Source organism: Gopherus evgoodei, chromosome 16 (genome assembly GCF_007399415.2).
Source record: "Gopherus evgoodei ecotype Sinaloan lineage chromosome 16, rGopEvg1_v1.p, whole genome shotgun sequence".
NCBI classification, from domain to species: Eukaryota; Metazoa; Chordata; order Testudines; family Testudinidae; genus Gopherus; species Gopherus evgoodei.
Window position 1 is genome coordinate 2,722,404 of NC_044337.1, and position 14,409 is coordinate 2,736,812.

Genomic DNA, 14,409 nt, shown 5'->3' on the forward strand with positions numbered 1-14,409 from the left:
GAACCCCGAGCAAGCAGGTCTCCTTCCCCGCGGTTTGCTGGCTGGCTCCGGGACCGAGAGAGCAAACCGCGGCGAAGCTGGTTTCCTTTCCCGGTTTGCTCTCGCGTTCCCGGAGCCAGCCAGCAAACCGCGGGGAAGGAGACCTGCTTGCTCGGGGTTCCGGGACCGAGAGAGCAAACCGCGGCGAAGCTGGTTTCCTTTCCCGGTTTGCTCTCTCGGTCCCGGAACCCCGAGCAAGCAGGTCTCCTTCCCCGCGGTTTGCTGGCTGGCTCCGGGACCGAGAGAGCAAACCGCGGCGTTCCCGGTTTGCTCTCTCGGTCCCGGAACCCCGAGCAAGCAGGTCTCCTTCCCCGCGGTTTGCTGGCTGGCTCCGGGACCGAGAGAGCAAACCGCGGCGTTCCCGGTTTGCTCTCTCGGTCCCGGAACCCCGAGCAAGCAGGTCTCCTTCCCCGCGGTTTGCTGGCTGGCTCCGGGACCGAGAGAGCAAACCGCGGCGTTCCCGGTTTGCTCTCTCGGTCCCGGAACCCCGAGCAAGCAGGTCTCCTTCCCTGCGGTTTGCTGGCTGGCTCCGGGACCGAGAGAGCAAACCGCGGCGAAGCTGGTTTCCTTTCCCGGTTTGCTCTCTCGGTCCCGGAACCCCCCTTGAAGCCGCCCAACAGCGCTGCAGTGTGGCCACATCTAACACCACTTGCAGCGCTGGTTGCTGTAAGTGTGGCCACTCTGCAGCGCTGGCCCTATACAGCTGTACTAATACAGCTGTAACAACCAGCGCTGCAAAATTTTAGATGTAGACATGGCCTGAGTGTGGTGCTGGGTGCAGTTGGCTGCAGCAATACCTGAAACACAAATCCAGAGTTAATGTATGAAGAGGTGAAACAAGTTAATGTTTTACCAACTACTCTAGACTCTTTGCCTCAGCTGTTAGCTCCACGCTGAGGGTGGGAGAGGATTCAAGCAGGATCCTGCTCTGTCACGAGGCCTAGAGCAGTGTTTCTCAAACTGGGGCCACCGCTTGTGTAGGGAAAGCCCCTGGTGGGCTGAGCTGGTTTGTTTACTTGCCCCATCTGCAGGTCTAGCCCATCGCAGCTTCCACTGGCCATGGTTCGCTGCTCCAGGCCAATGGGGGCTGCTGGAAGTGGCGCGGGCCGAGGGACTTACTGGCCACTGCTTCCAGCAGCCCCCATTGGCCTGGAGCAGCAAACCGCCGCCAGTGGGAGCTGCGATCAACCGGACCTGCGGATGGGGCAGGTAAACAAACCAGCCCGGCCCGCCAGGGGCTTTGCCTACATAAGCGGCGACCCCAGTTTGAGAAACACTGGGCTAGAGGCAAAACTTTGATTGATTGGCATACACACTTACATCATTGTTAGGTAAAAATTCATGCAGATATCTTTGGATCCTGCACTAAAAGCCTGCAGCTGATCAACTTTGATCTCTCCCTGTCATTATAAGGCTAAGATGGACAGACTCCAGTTGATGCCACGTTACGAAGGTACTTGGAATTTCACTTTCCTCAGCTCTAAATTTGTTTCTCAGTGCTTGTCAGAGTCTGTCAGGCCACTGACATGCTCTCCAGCTACCTCTCACAAACATATGCAGGATTTTGAATGCAGCACTTCCTGTCCCAAAGCTCAGAGACCACACAGTGAGTGTTTCCTTTGTCACCTGTATTTGTAACCGGTCTCTTGGGAAAGGTTGGAACCGTTCCAACACAAACCACTAAATTATGTGGCTCAGTCACTCCAAGTCTCTGTCTTCTCCTGCTGTACTAATGGGAATCTTGCTTTTGGATTCAGTGGGAGCAGGAGTGGGCCCTTTTGGGTCACTAAAGAGAGGAAGTGTAACACGTTGGAGAACAGCATGTGATGAGTGTGCACTAGACTTAGCCCATGGTGATGCTGTCCTTGCTTGCACAGAGACTCAAAGTCTCTAAAAAAAATTAACTGCCCTTTCTCTGCCTTACAAAGAAGGGTAAAGGAGAGGAAATCTCTCAAGTGCAAAAGGCAAATAGTTTAGTCAGCCATTCTGCCTGATAGTGACTTGTTTTGTCATGTACCTAAACATAACGTCCCACAGCTCTTGGTGGATTAGTTAATTGTATCCCAGGTTGCTCTCTCTGTCTCTCACAGGACCAGTGTTCGTCCAGTCTGGTATGTGGTGGTGTGGCTTAGTCTTAAATTATTTTTCCCTGTCTTCATCTTACTCCTGAATTTTGTATCGAGAGCAGAGGATGAAACTCATACTCTGAATATAAAGCAAGTCCCCTCCAGCAGCCCAGTCTCCTCACTTATTTATCAGCTGCCTGCCATGAGCTGGACTGATTAACTCCAGAAAGCAGTTCAGTCCCCCAGGCTCCCTGCCTGCCCTGCCCCTGCGCTGCTCCGGGAAGCGGAAAGAAGGTGCGGGAAGAGAGATGCAGGGGTGTGTGTTGCTGTTGCTTCAGGCATTGCCCCCAGCAGCTCCCCATTCCCGGCCAATGGGAGATGCTAGGGGCGGTGCCTGAAGCAACAGCAACACACAAATCTGTGCCCTTGCTCCCCCACGTTCCAGTCGCTTTCTGTAGCAGCGCAGGGGGCAGGCAGGCAGGGAGCCTGCCCTGCCCTGAGTGTGCGCCAGCCCAGAGCTCACCCCCCGAGCCCCTCCTGTAGTTGAACCCCTTGCCCTGAGCCCCTTGCCACATCCTGCACCCTGACCCCTGCCACACCCCTCCTGCACCAACCCATTGCCCTGAGCCCCCTGCTGCACCCCGACCCCGTGCTGGACCCTGCACCCTGAGCCATTTCCCTGAGCCCCCTGCTGCACCCCGCGCCCCTCCTGCACCCCAACCCTCTGCCCTGACGCCCTGCTGCACCAACCCATTGCCCTGAGCTCCCTGCTGCACCCCGACCCTGTGCTGTACCCTGCACCCCAACCCCCTGCTGCACCTCTCATCCCTCCTGCACCCCACACCCCAACTCCGTGCCCTGAGCCCCTGCCACACCCCTCCTGCTTCCCCTGGGGCAGGGAGGGGGCGGAGTTGGGGTAGAGATTTCAGAGAAAGGGTTGGAATGGGGGCAGGGAAGGGGTGGGAAGAGGTGGGGCAGGGGGTAGGGCCTCATGGAAGGGGTGGAGTGGAGGCGGGGCCGAGGGCAGTGGCGAGCTGTCAGTAATGTGGCCCTCGGGCCAATGTACTAGTCATCATGTGGCCCTCATGGTCATTTGAGTTTGAGACCCCTGGTTTAGTGTGCGTGCGTGCGCAACAACAGCATGTGTGCTGGTGACCAGATTCCACTGTTCACAAAACATTTGCCTTCTCACTAGGTTTTTGGTCTGTAGACTACACTCGCTTGCATTTTAGGCTATTAGAGATTGTCCTGTGCTGAATGATGCAACATTCCCCATTCTGATCTAATATGTGAAGTAAAAATAGCCTATGGATTATTAAAATTAAACCTCAAGTTCATTCTCATAGCAGACAACTTGAAGGAATGTTGAAAGTTAGGGAATTATTAAAACGACTTCACAGTTCAGGGTAAAACTTGGGACATCTTTCTCCCTCCCCCCTCTTCTCATGCTTCAAATTCATAGATTCAGACTCTCTAGGACTGGAAGGGACCTCGAGAGGTCATTGAGTCCAGTCCCCTGCCCTCATGGCAGGACCAAATACTGTCTAGACCATCCCGGATAGACATCTATCTAACCTACTCTTAAATATCTCCAGAGATGGATATTCCACAACCTCCCTAGGCAGTTTATTCCAGTGTTTAACTACCTTGACAGTTAGGAACATTTTTCTGTCTAACCTAAACCTCCCGTGCTGCAGTTTAAGCCCATTGCTTCTTGCTCTATCCTTAGAGGCTAAAGTGAACAAGTTTTCTACCTCCTTCTGATGACACCCTTTTAGATACCTGAAAACTGCTATCATGTCCCCTCTCAGTCTTCTCTTTTCCAAACTAAACAAACCCAATTCCTTCAGCCTTCCTTCATAGGTCATGTTCTCAAGACCTTTAATCATTTTTGTTCCTCTTCTCTGGACCCTCTCCAATTTCTCCACCTCTTTCTTGAAATGCGGTGCCCAGAACTGGACACAATACTCCAGTTGAGGCCTAACCAGCGCAGAGTAAAGCGGAAGAATGACTTCTCGTGTCTTGTTTACAACACACCTGTTAATGCATCCCAGAATCACGTTTGCTTTTTTTGCAACAGTATCACACTGTTGACTCATATTAAGCTTGTGGTCTACTATGACCCCTAGATCTCTTTCTGCCATACTCCTTCCTAGACAGTCGCTTCCCATTCTGTATGTGTGAAACTGATTGTTCCTTCCTAAGTGGAGCACTTTGCATTTATCTTTATTGAACTTCATCCTGTTTACCTCAGACCATTTCTCCAATTTGTCCAGATCATTTTGAATTTTGACCCTGTCCTCCAAAGCAGTTGCAATCCCTCCCAGTTTGGTATCGTCCGCAAACTTAATAAGCATACTTTCTATGCCAACTTCTAAATCGTTGATGAAGATATTGAACAGAGCTGGTCCCAAAACAGACCCCTGCGGAACTCCACTTGTTATACATTTCCAGCAGGATTGGGAACCATTAATAACTATCCTTTGAGTACGGTTATCCAGCCAGATATGCACCCACCTTATAGTAGCCCCATCTAAGTTGTATTTGCCTAGTTTATTGATAAGAATATCATGCGAGACTGTATCAAATGCCTTACCAAAGTCTAGGTATACCACATCCACCGCTTCTCCCTTATCCACAAGACTCGTTATCCTATCAAAGAAAGCTATCAGATTGGTTTGACATGATTTGTTCTTTACAAATCCATGCTGGCTATTCCCTATCGCCTTACCACCTTCCAAGTGTTTGCAGGTGATTTCCTTAATTACTTGTTCCATTATCTTCCCTAACACAGAAGTTAAACTAACTGGTCTGTAGTTTCCTGGGTTGTTTTTATTTCCCTTTTTATAGATGGGCCCTATATTTACCCTTTTCCGGTCTTCTGGAATCTCTCCCATCTCCCAAGATTTTCCAAAGATAATAGCTAGGGGCTCAGATACTTCCTCTGTTAGCTCCTTGAGTATTCTAGGATGTATTCCATCAGGCCCTGGTGACTTGCAGGCATCTAACTTTTCTAAGTGATTTTTAACTCGTTCTTTTATTATTTTATCTTCTAAACCTACCCCCCATCCCATTAGCATTCACTATGTTAGGCATTCCTTCAGACTTCTCGGTGAAGACTGAAACAAAGAAGTCATTAAGCATCTCTGCCATTTCCAAGTTTCCTGTTACTGTTTCTCCCTCCTCATTGAGCAGTGGGCCTACTCTGTCCTTGGTTTTCCTCTTGCTTCTAATGTACTGATAAAAAATCTTCTTGTTTCCCTTTATTCCTGTAACAAGTTTGAGCTCATTTTGTGCCTTTGCCTTTCTAATCTTGCCCCTGCATTTCTGTGTTTGCCTATATTCATCCTTTGTAATCTGTCCTAGTTTCCATTTTTTATGTGGCTCCTTTTTATTTTTTAGATCATGCAAGATCTCCTGGTTAAGCCAAGCTGGTATTTTGCCGTATTTTCTCTTTCCTACCCAGCGGAATAGCTTGCTTTTGGGCCCTTAATAGTGTCCCTTTGAAAAACTGCCAACTCTTCTCAGTTGTTTTTCCCCTTCAGTTTTGATTCCCATGGGACCTTACCTATCAGCTCTCTGAGCTTACCAAAATCTGCCTTCCTGAAATCCATTGTCTCTATTTTGCTGTACTCCCTTCTACCCTTCCTTAGAATTGTGAACTCCGATTTCAGGATACTTTCACCCAAGCTGCCTTCTACTTGCAAATTCTCAACGAGTTCCTCCCTATTTGTTAAAATCAAGTCTAGAACAGCTTCCCCCCAGTAGCTTTTTCAGCCTTCTGAAATAAAAAGTTGTCTGCAATGCAGTCCAAGAACTTATTGGATAGTCTGTGCCCCGCTGTGTTATTTTCCCAACATACATCTGGATAGTTGAAGTCCCCCATCACCACCAAATCTTAGGCTTTGGATGATTTTGTTAGTTGTTTAAAAAAAAGCCTCTTCCACCTGGTTAGATGGCCTGTAGTAGACTCCTAGCATGACATCACTCTTGTTTTTTACTCCTTTTAGCCTAACCCAGAGACTCTCTCAACACTTCCGGCTCCTATGTCCATCTCTACCTCAGTCCAAGTGTGTACATTTTTAATATATAAGGCAACACCTCCTCCCTTTTTCCCTATCTGTCTTTCCTGAGCAAGCTGTACCCACCCACACCAACATTCCAATTGTGTGTATTATGGATGAAGCCCATGTTTGAACAGTCACTATCAAAACCTAGCCCAGTGTGGGGTGCTTTTGGTTGATTTTGTTGGTGAGGGAAGGCAAGCAGGCTGCTGGTGGTGGATTTTCCCATATGGTATGGAGTCAGAAGCTGAAGATTTTAGCATCTGGGTATGGGACAGTTGAGACTTTAAGCCTTGCAGTGACAGTCTGGGATTGTTCACCAAGCACATTAGCAAGATGTTTCTTCTAAGAAGTCAGCAGTGAAATAGTTAATGACATTTTAAAGTGTTGTCTTTCTGTTTTGGAGCTAAGAAACCACTGGGTTAAGTAGGGCTGTTCACCCTTCCGAGCCATTGTCCCAGGCCATATCTATGCTAAACCCAGGGTTGAGTTCAATCCTTGAGGGGCCATTTAGAGATTTGGGGTAAAAATCTATCTAGGGATTGGCTCTGCTTTGAGCAGGAGGTTGGACTAGATGATTTGCCGAGGTCCCTTCCAACCCTGAGATTCTGTGATTCTATACCACTGTTGTTGGCATAACTTATGTCACTCGGGTGTGAAAAAACACCCCCCTGAGCAACATAAGTTTCGCCCGCATAAGTGATAGTGTGCATGGCCTGTATCTCTGGGAGAGCTGCTACCGTTGCTCGTGGAGGTGGTTTTATTATGTCGACTGGAGAGCTCTCTCCTGCTGGTATGGAGCGGCTTCATGAGTGATCTCATGGCAGCGCAGCTGCATCCGTTCAGCTGTAAGCTTGCTAGTTTAGACACGGCCTCAGGCTGTCCACATTCAGGAAGACAACACTGCATTGGTTTGTCTAATATTGCCTCCCCCAAATGTTGGAAACACATGAACCAGGTGTTGAAATTCATGACTGACTTAAAAATCGTAAGAATTTTAAATACATAAATGTTGGGTTCTTTTTTCTTTGCCCTCTGGTTCTTGAGGTCATAGTTTCAATCTCTCCTCTGCGACTCTGAGGGCTAGACACTCTATTTTTTTTTAACTGAAAGCTGAAATTCTTAAATTTGATTCTGGGAGGGGGAGGGGGAGGGGGTATGACTGTAGATAAAATATCAAATATTGTGACTCTCCTAAGTAAAATTTCAGAGTTGGCCACACTGGTTTATATTCAATTTGTGTTTACAGGGTTATTTTAACAACCATGTTGACTAGAAACATAGCTTTCTAAAATCTGAGGTTTGATTCCAAATCACAGTTCTGTGGCAAATTGCTTGGCTGCAGGTTACATAGGGCCCTGGCTATAAAGAAGAAAGGCCAGGTAGATAGGTGCTGGGATGGCTTAGAAATGACTCTTCTCTTAAGCAGTCATTGTGTCTGCTGTAAAGGGAAATGAATTCCTTGGTGTCAGAATCTTCAGTGCATCTGTGCACTAATAGGAGCATCGTTCTTTTATAGTCATCCAGCTGAATGACTGACTTAAATCCCATTAGAAAGCAAATGTGTGACTCACTGCACCAGCTGAACACTGCCTAATGGTGATGATGAAGTATTCCTGTATCCAGAGAATCTGCAAACAGTGTTGGTGCAAAGTACTGATGTCACTGAGGTGCATAATTTTGTATATTCTTTCACAAAGGGACTTATAAGCAATTCTTTATTTGAAATTCTTATATTATTGCTCTGTAGCCTATTACAGTGCTGCTTTATGAACAGCACTTTCCTACGCACAGCGCTGTTCGTGACACACATCCTTGCAACAGAGGATGCTGACTTTCAGAATGAACACCTTGTTTCTGCCCCTCTGCGTTCCATTGTATTCCTTTATTTAAGTTGAACGCTTTGCTGGGGGCCCTAGCTGCTGTTTAATTCATTATGATGGGTAGAGTGGTGACATGAGCGCTGATACAAGATGTCTCTGTACTGGCCAGCTCCCAGATATCTTGTAGAGTGACCTTTCCTGCTCAGACTTCTGTTTTATTTTCCTTTCTTCAGAGGGAGACATTGCTACGGCAGCTGGAGACGAACCAGCTAGATATTGACGCCACGTTGGAAGAGCTCTCAGTGCAGCAGGAGACAGAGGACCAAAACTACGAAATGTATGTCATTGAGCCTCCTTCCTAACCTTTTTACTGGACTCTATGTAGCTCTTGTCTGTTGGGCAGCACTACACTTTACATCAACCATGAGCGGTCCAATGGATATCATTTAGTATTTGTTTGGATATTTCATTTCTCTTGTAAAATGCACCTCTACCCCGATATAACATGAATTCGGCTAGAACGCAGTAAAGCAGCACTCCGGTGGGGGGCGGGGCTGCGCACTCCTGCATATTAAAGCAAGTTCGATATAACGCGGTTTCACCTATAACGCAGTAAGATATTTTTGGCTCCCGAGGACAGCATTCTATCGGGGTAGAGGTGTAGGAGATTCTCCAATGCAAAGCTTGTTCTTTGGATTCCCTTCAGACATGTGACCTATGGGAGGGGAGAGAAATGGAGGTGGAGCTGGGTAAGACGAAATGGCAGAGCAGTAATGAGGCACATGCTACAAGGATTATAGAAGAGTATGTCCCAGCCTCTAATGGTGGAAGGGAATGCTCACAGTGCACTCTAGTGCTTCAGCAGGGAAACAGTCGCATTCTTTTGGCAGTAGGCTTGTTGTTCGTGTCTTCTGGCTAATCATTTTTGCTCTCATTTAGTCTTTGAGACACTAGGATATTTTTTGTTGATCTCGCCAGTAGTTCTAGAACCTTATTAAAATGTGCTCATATTTCAGAGTGTGCATCCTTTTTGTTCAGTGTCATATCCACTTAATTCCCTGCTTGTAGTGAGTTTCTACTGTTAGCCTTGTAGAGCCAGTACAGCTCTGGAGAATGAGTTGGATTCTGTTCAAACTTGGGCGTATCAACAGTTGTGTTCAGTAACTTCCAATTGCAGGGTATTTATTGTGGTAATGTGCAAGCCAGACAGAACACAGCTTGGCTTTCAGGTTCTGGAATGAATTTGAAGCACTAGTAGTCAGAAAAAAACTCTTGTAAAACAAGCAGATTTATTTGGTGATCATGGAAACCATAACTGCCCTCCACCATGCCATTTTACAGTTGCATTTCAAAATAGAATCAAGCTTTAAGTTACATAACCTTGGTCAGTATTTTTTGTTTTTGTTCGTAAAGCACCTTGAGTCACTCAACTAAAAGGCAATTATATACACGTAAAACAGTATTTCCCAAATACTGCATTCCTATCATAGAATCATAGGGGTTGGAAGGGACCTCGAGATCATCTGGTCCAACCCTCTGCTCAAAGCAGGACAAATCGCTATAGGGAAAACCAGTGATGCTGAATGAGACCCACTTAGCCACTGCAGATATTGTTTTCTTCTGGGCAGAAGCTACAGTATTGTCCATGCTCGAAGGACTCATTTGTGGTGCCTGTACTACCAGTTCCTTCCCTGTTTTTTTGAGGGTGGGGTCTGTGTACTCTGTCCATAATTGGTATCAGTCTAGAGGGAGCAAGCATCCTGCTGTATTTTATAACTGGTGTGTTTCCAGGGCTAGAGAGAGTACTCTAGTGTCATGGCAACAGGAGCTGTAGGGATATTGCCTTTCACTGAAGACTATTATTTATTAATTGTGTTGTGGTAGCACCTAAAAGCCTTGGCCCCAGACCAGGTCCCCATTGTACTGGGTGCTGTGTGGACAGACAAAAAAGATGATCCATGCCCCAAAGAGCTGCCAGGTTTGTTTACAATCTTCTAATATCTTGTGGTAGGAAGTTGAAAAAACACTTGCAGAAACTCCATGAATCTAGACAACCTCTCAGCCTGTATCAACACCTTTTGCAATTCCCTTTTCCAAACAGTTGGCAGCCACTGAAAATACAGAGGCCCTCTTTTGCTAAGTATCCCGAATGTTCTTAGTCAGTAATACTGCCTGGCCAGGTAGAATAACTGCACTCGGGTGGTATGGGGTGCCGTGCTGATGAGACAGTGCTGCCTCTCAACAGCCAGGAAGGGCCCACGCTGACTGCCCTTCGCCTGTGTAATTGTACTTAACGTGACTTTGAAATGTTTTAACCAATAATTGGGACTGCTCAGCAGGGTTCTTTTGGTGATTCCTTATGTGAATAAAATACTAAAAGTAAAACAATCTCTTACTGGTTGGATGAACGAACTATAAGGTGGATAGAAAACTGGCTAAATCGTCAGCCTCAACGAGTAGTGATCAACAACTCAATGTCTAGTTGGCAGCTGGTATCAAGCGGATCAGTCCTGGGGCTGGTTTTGTTCAACATCTTTATTAATGATTTGGATGATGGGATGGGTTGCACCCTCAGCAAGTTTGCAGATGACACTAAGAGGGGAGAGGTAGAGACACAGGAGGGTAGGGATAGGGTCCAGAGTGATCCTTTTGAAAGCTGCTTGTGGCCCCCCAGGAGGCCCCGGACGCCTGGTTGAGAACCGCTGCCCTAGAGAATGAATGGCTTTAACTTACCTGATAAATATGGATTTGCATGTCTCCTTCTGTCCTGTTCTTAGTCTCTTTTCTGTCCTGTTGTTACACCTACTCCCCACCAGTCCACCCCTTGATTGCTTCCTGACTTTACACTACACTTCCCAGTACTATCAGGGTTGAGTCTGGCCACTTTTTCTGTTCCTAAATTTTCCTTGAAAAGATGATATGCCATCATGTGCCAGCAGTGCCCCTATTGGCCAGACTGGACAGTCTCTACGCAAAAGAACAAATGGACATAAATCAGACATCAAGAACTATAACATTCAAAAACCAGTAGGAGAACACTTCAATCTCCCCGGACACTTAATTACAGACTTAAAAGTGGCAGTTCTTCAAAAAAAATCTTCCAGAACAGACTCCAATGAGAAACTGCAGAACTGGAATTAATTTGCAAACTGGACACCAGCAAATTAGGCCTGAATAAAGACTAGGAGTGGATGGGTCACTACAAAAACTAATTTCCCTCTGCTGATACTCACATCTTCTGGTCAGCTGTTTGAAATGGGCCACCTTGGTTGCATTGGCCTCATTAGCACTACAAAAGTGATTTTTCTTTCCCTTGATATTCACCTTCTTGTCAACTGTTGAGAATAGGCCACTTCCACCTTATATGAATTGGCTCGTTAGCACTGACCCCCCACTTGGTAAGGTTACTCCCGTCTTTTCATGTTCTGTGTATTTATATCTGCCTACTGTATTTTCCACTCCATGCAGCTGATGAAGTGGGTTTTAGCCCACGAAAGCTTATGTTCAAATAAATTAGTTAGTCTCTGAGGTGCCACAAGGACTCCTCGTTGTTTTTGCTGATACAGACTAATATGGCTACCCCTCTGAAACCTGTATTCTGTATCTGTTCTTTTTGAATTATTCAATTTATCTGCACATATTTTCAGCCTATGGGGTGCTTGTGAACTATTTTTTGAGACATTGAGAATTTGCTATTTGCGTTGTGATTAGCCAGCTAAGAAACATGGAATGTTTGCTTCCTCATTGAATGACTCAAACATCAAAGGTTTCAGAACCTTAAACCACCTGTCACCATGCATTGAAAACCACCTAATCCCAGAGCAAGATGGATTCTGCCTTGGCAAGTCAGGCACCAGTCAGGTGCTGCTGAACATCATTCAATACACCAAAGATAGATTTGAAAAGGGTACGGTAACAGGTACAGTGTTTGTCGATCTATCAGTTGAATGACACAGTGAATCACTGAAGGCTTTTCACTAAAATATTCAACATGATAAAAGGTCACCACCCGATAGAGCTGATACAATCACTGTTAGAGAACTAATGTTTTTACATCCAACTATGCGGGAGGTAGAGCTGATGGTGGCCACAGAGAAATGGCTAGCTGCAAGGGAGTGCACTCTCACCAGTACTGTTCAGTATCTACACAAATGATCAGCTAATTGATTTCAGCACAAGAGGTTTTCTGTATGCCAACATAAGAATGGCCATAGTGGGTCAGACCATTCTCTAAACTACATAAGCTGATTAAATTGGCTGTTGCCCATTGGGAAAGCAATGTAACTCCCTCCGACCTCACCCCCAAAATAAATCTTAGTATTTCTTGATCCAGGTTGGTATGAATCAAAAGTTATTACAGTGAGATTATTGGTGGCATGTGTGAAACTTGGGAGCAGAGGAGTGGGTGGTGGACAGTGGTGGACAGGTCTGCATTTTAAAAAAATAAATAAATCACAACTGACCTGGTGGCTGAACTCCCCTCCAATACCTTGATAATGATACTGTCAGTCAGGGCTGATGTATATAGGAGGGGCCTTTGCCTTTGCTGTACCTGTTCTATGGATAAACTGGAGAACTTAAGACACTTGGGGGATATTGTCAAAGACAGGCACCAAACTCCCAGCTAATTTGCAGTCGATAGGAATTGGGTGCCAGGAGTGGAGGGGTCTCTGTGATCTCAATCCAGTGCCTTTCAGCAGCCCTGCATTCAATTTAAAGTAAAGAATCTTAATGCAAATAAGCTAAATGATGAGACTGTAGAGTGTTGCCACAGGATTCATGCTACATTGTATATTAATATGATTCTCCTTTTTAACCATTGAAAAAGGCACTTCTCACATGAAAAATCTGTTTGAAAAACAGATTACACTATGTTAGAGACAAAGAGCAGAAAGGCCTCAGACTAGGTTCTCTATTCAGTTGTAAATAAACACAAATCCTGGAGGTTTAGGAGCAGGCTGTTAATAGGCCTTTCTTTTCCACTTTTTGCTTGCTCTGTTGGCGACTCCTGTTGCATTTCTGTTCCTTGCAGAGCCCATTCATCTTTAAAGTTGCAGCAAAACCCCCTCTTCTATTCAGTCCTAACTCACAGTGAATTAGTCAGAGCCAGCTTTTGGACAGTGTGGCCATTTTTATCCAGGCCAGAATGGAAGGACTGAAATATAGAAGAGGAACACAGGAAGGAGCACAAGGATGATATGTACTAGAGAGAAGCTCTCCTCTGCCAAAGTCAAATCTCAAATAGAGCAAATGTACTTCAAATCATAGTTTGTATTCACTCTAAGATGTCTTTACTTTACTTCAGTTTTGGATAGTTTGATATTAGGATTTTAGGAGCATAATTTCAGGATGGCTGCTTTACTCATGAGTAAGAAGAGAGGCAAGAGTGTTGTGGTGATGCTGCAAGCAAAACAGAAGAGTAGTGATGAGTTTTTTGCCTCCCTGTAGCTCTGAAACAGGCAAGTTTACACATCTACAAAGAGCACATCTAAAGCTGTAGAGACACAGTCGTTCATAGTGTTGTTTCCTAAAAGTAAGGAAAAGAAATGCCTTGATGGGTGTCTCCAATCTGGAAGCTGCTGTTGACAGTCTAGTGCTACACTCTCGTATGGAAAGTTGTCAACATCAGAACTCTGGCATGGAGAGCTTTTTCTGCCCAGCATGACGACAGGAAACACCTTCTGCACATATTGACCTTCCTCTTGCCACTCTTCTCCCCAGACAAACCCATGTCCTTGTCCCAAGGATATACTGCGTGTCTCAGATCCTGGGGGCTGATGATACAACTTGAAAGCTCAGCACAACCAGTCTGTGCGGTGCTTGTAAGACTAATGTGAGACCCTACCCAGCTTTCAAGCACTGCATGGATCTCAGCTTCACACTTGCTTTCGGATGGGAGCACCTGTGCCAAGTGAGACTGGGGAGGACCAGGCACCGTTCAGTTCTTAAGCTTAAGTTCATAGGGTGGGATATTCAGTAGCACCTGAGTGAGGAGGACAAGTCCCATTGACTTCGTTCATACAGTGTGTTTCACATCTGTATGCCGAAAATAACTTACCGTGTCTTCTGCATATACCCTTTGTACTGTGAAAAGGCTTCAGCCTATATGTGGATGAACAAATAGGTATCTGTGAAACATAACCTTGCACTTGAGCCCATCCCCTTTATAGTCAGGATACCAACAAAAGTGAGTCTCGTTTTATTTAATGCCATCTCACTTTCTCTGCTGCTTTTAAAGTTCTTCTGTTCATGCAGCAGAAACAGATGGTATTTTCAGTCCCCCCTCTCCGATGTCCCTCTGGAGTTGGCCTCCTGCCCAGAATGAAGCCGACTGATTCCAAAATGGGCAGCTTTGACAGTTCAAAATACAGATAGGGCTTCAAGTACCCAAGTAACACAAACAGTGTGCTATTCTTC

General features: G+C 46.0%; 1 protein-coding gene across 5 annotated transcripts in view; it reads left to right on the plus strand.

Moving 5' to 3' along the window:
• The window catches only part of RABL6 (RAB, member RAS oncogene family like 6), a 110,677-nt gene that overhangs the window by 56,465 nt on the left and 39,803 nt on the right, over window positions 1–14,409 (plus strand). For all 5 annotated transcript variants that reach the window (XM_030536108.1, XM_030536105.1, XM_030536106.1 and 2 more), the window contains one exon: window positions 8,226–8,329. In XM_030536108.1, coding sequence (XP_030391968.1) covers window positions 8,226–8,329 — 104 coding nt within the window. The remainder of the gene's footprint in view (window positions 1–8,225; window positions 8,330–14,409) is intronic.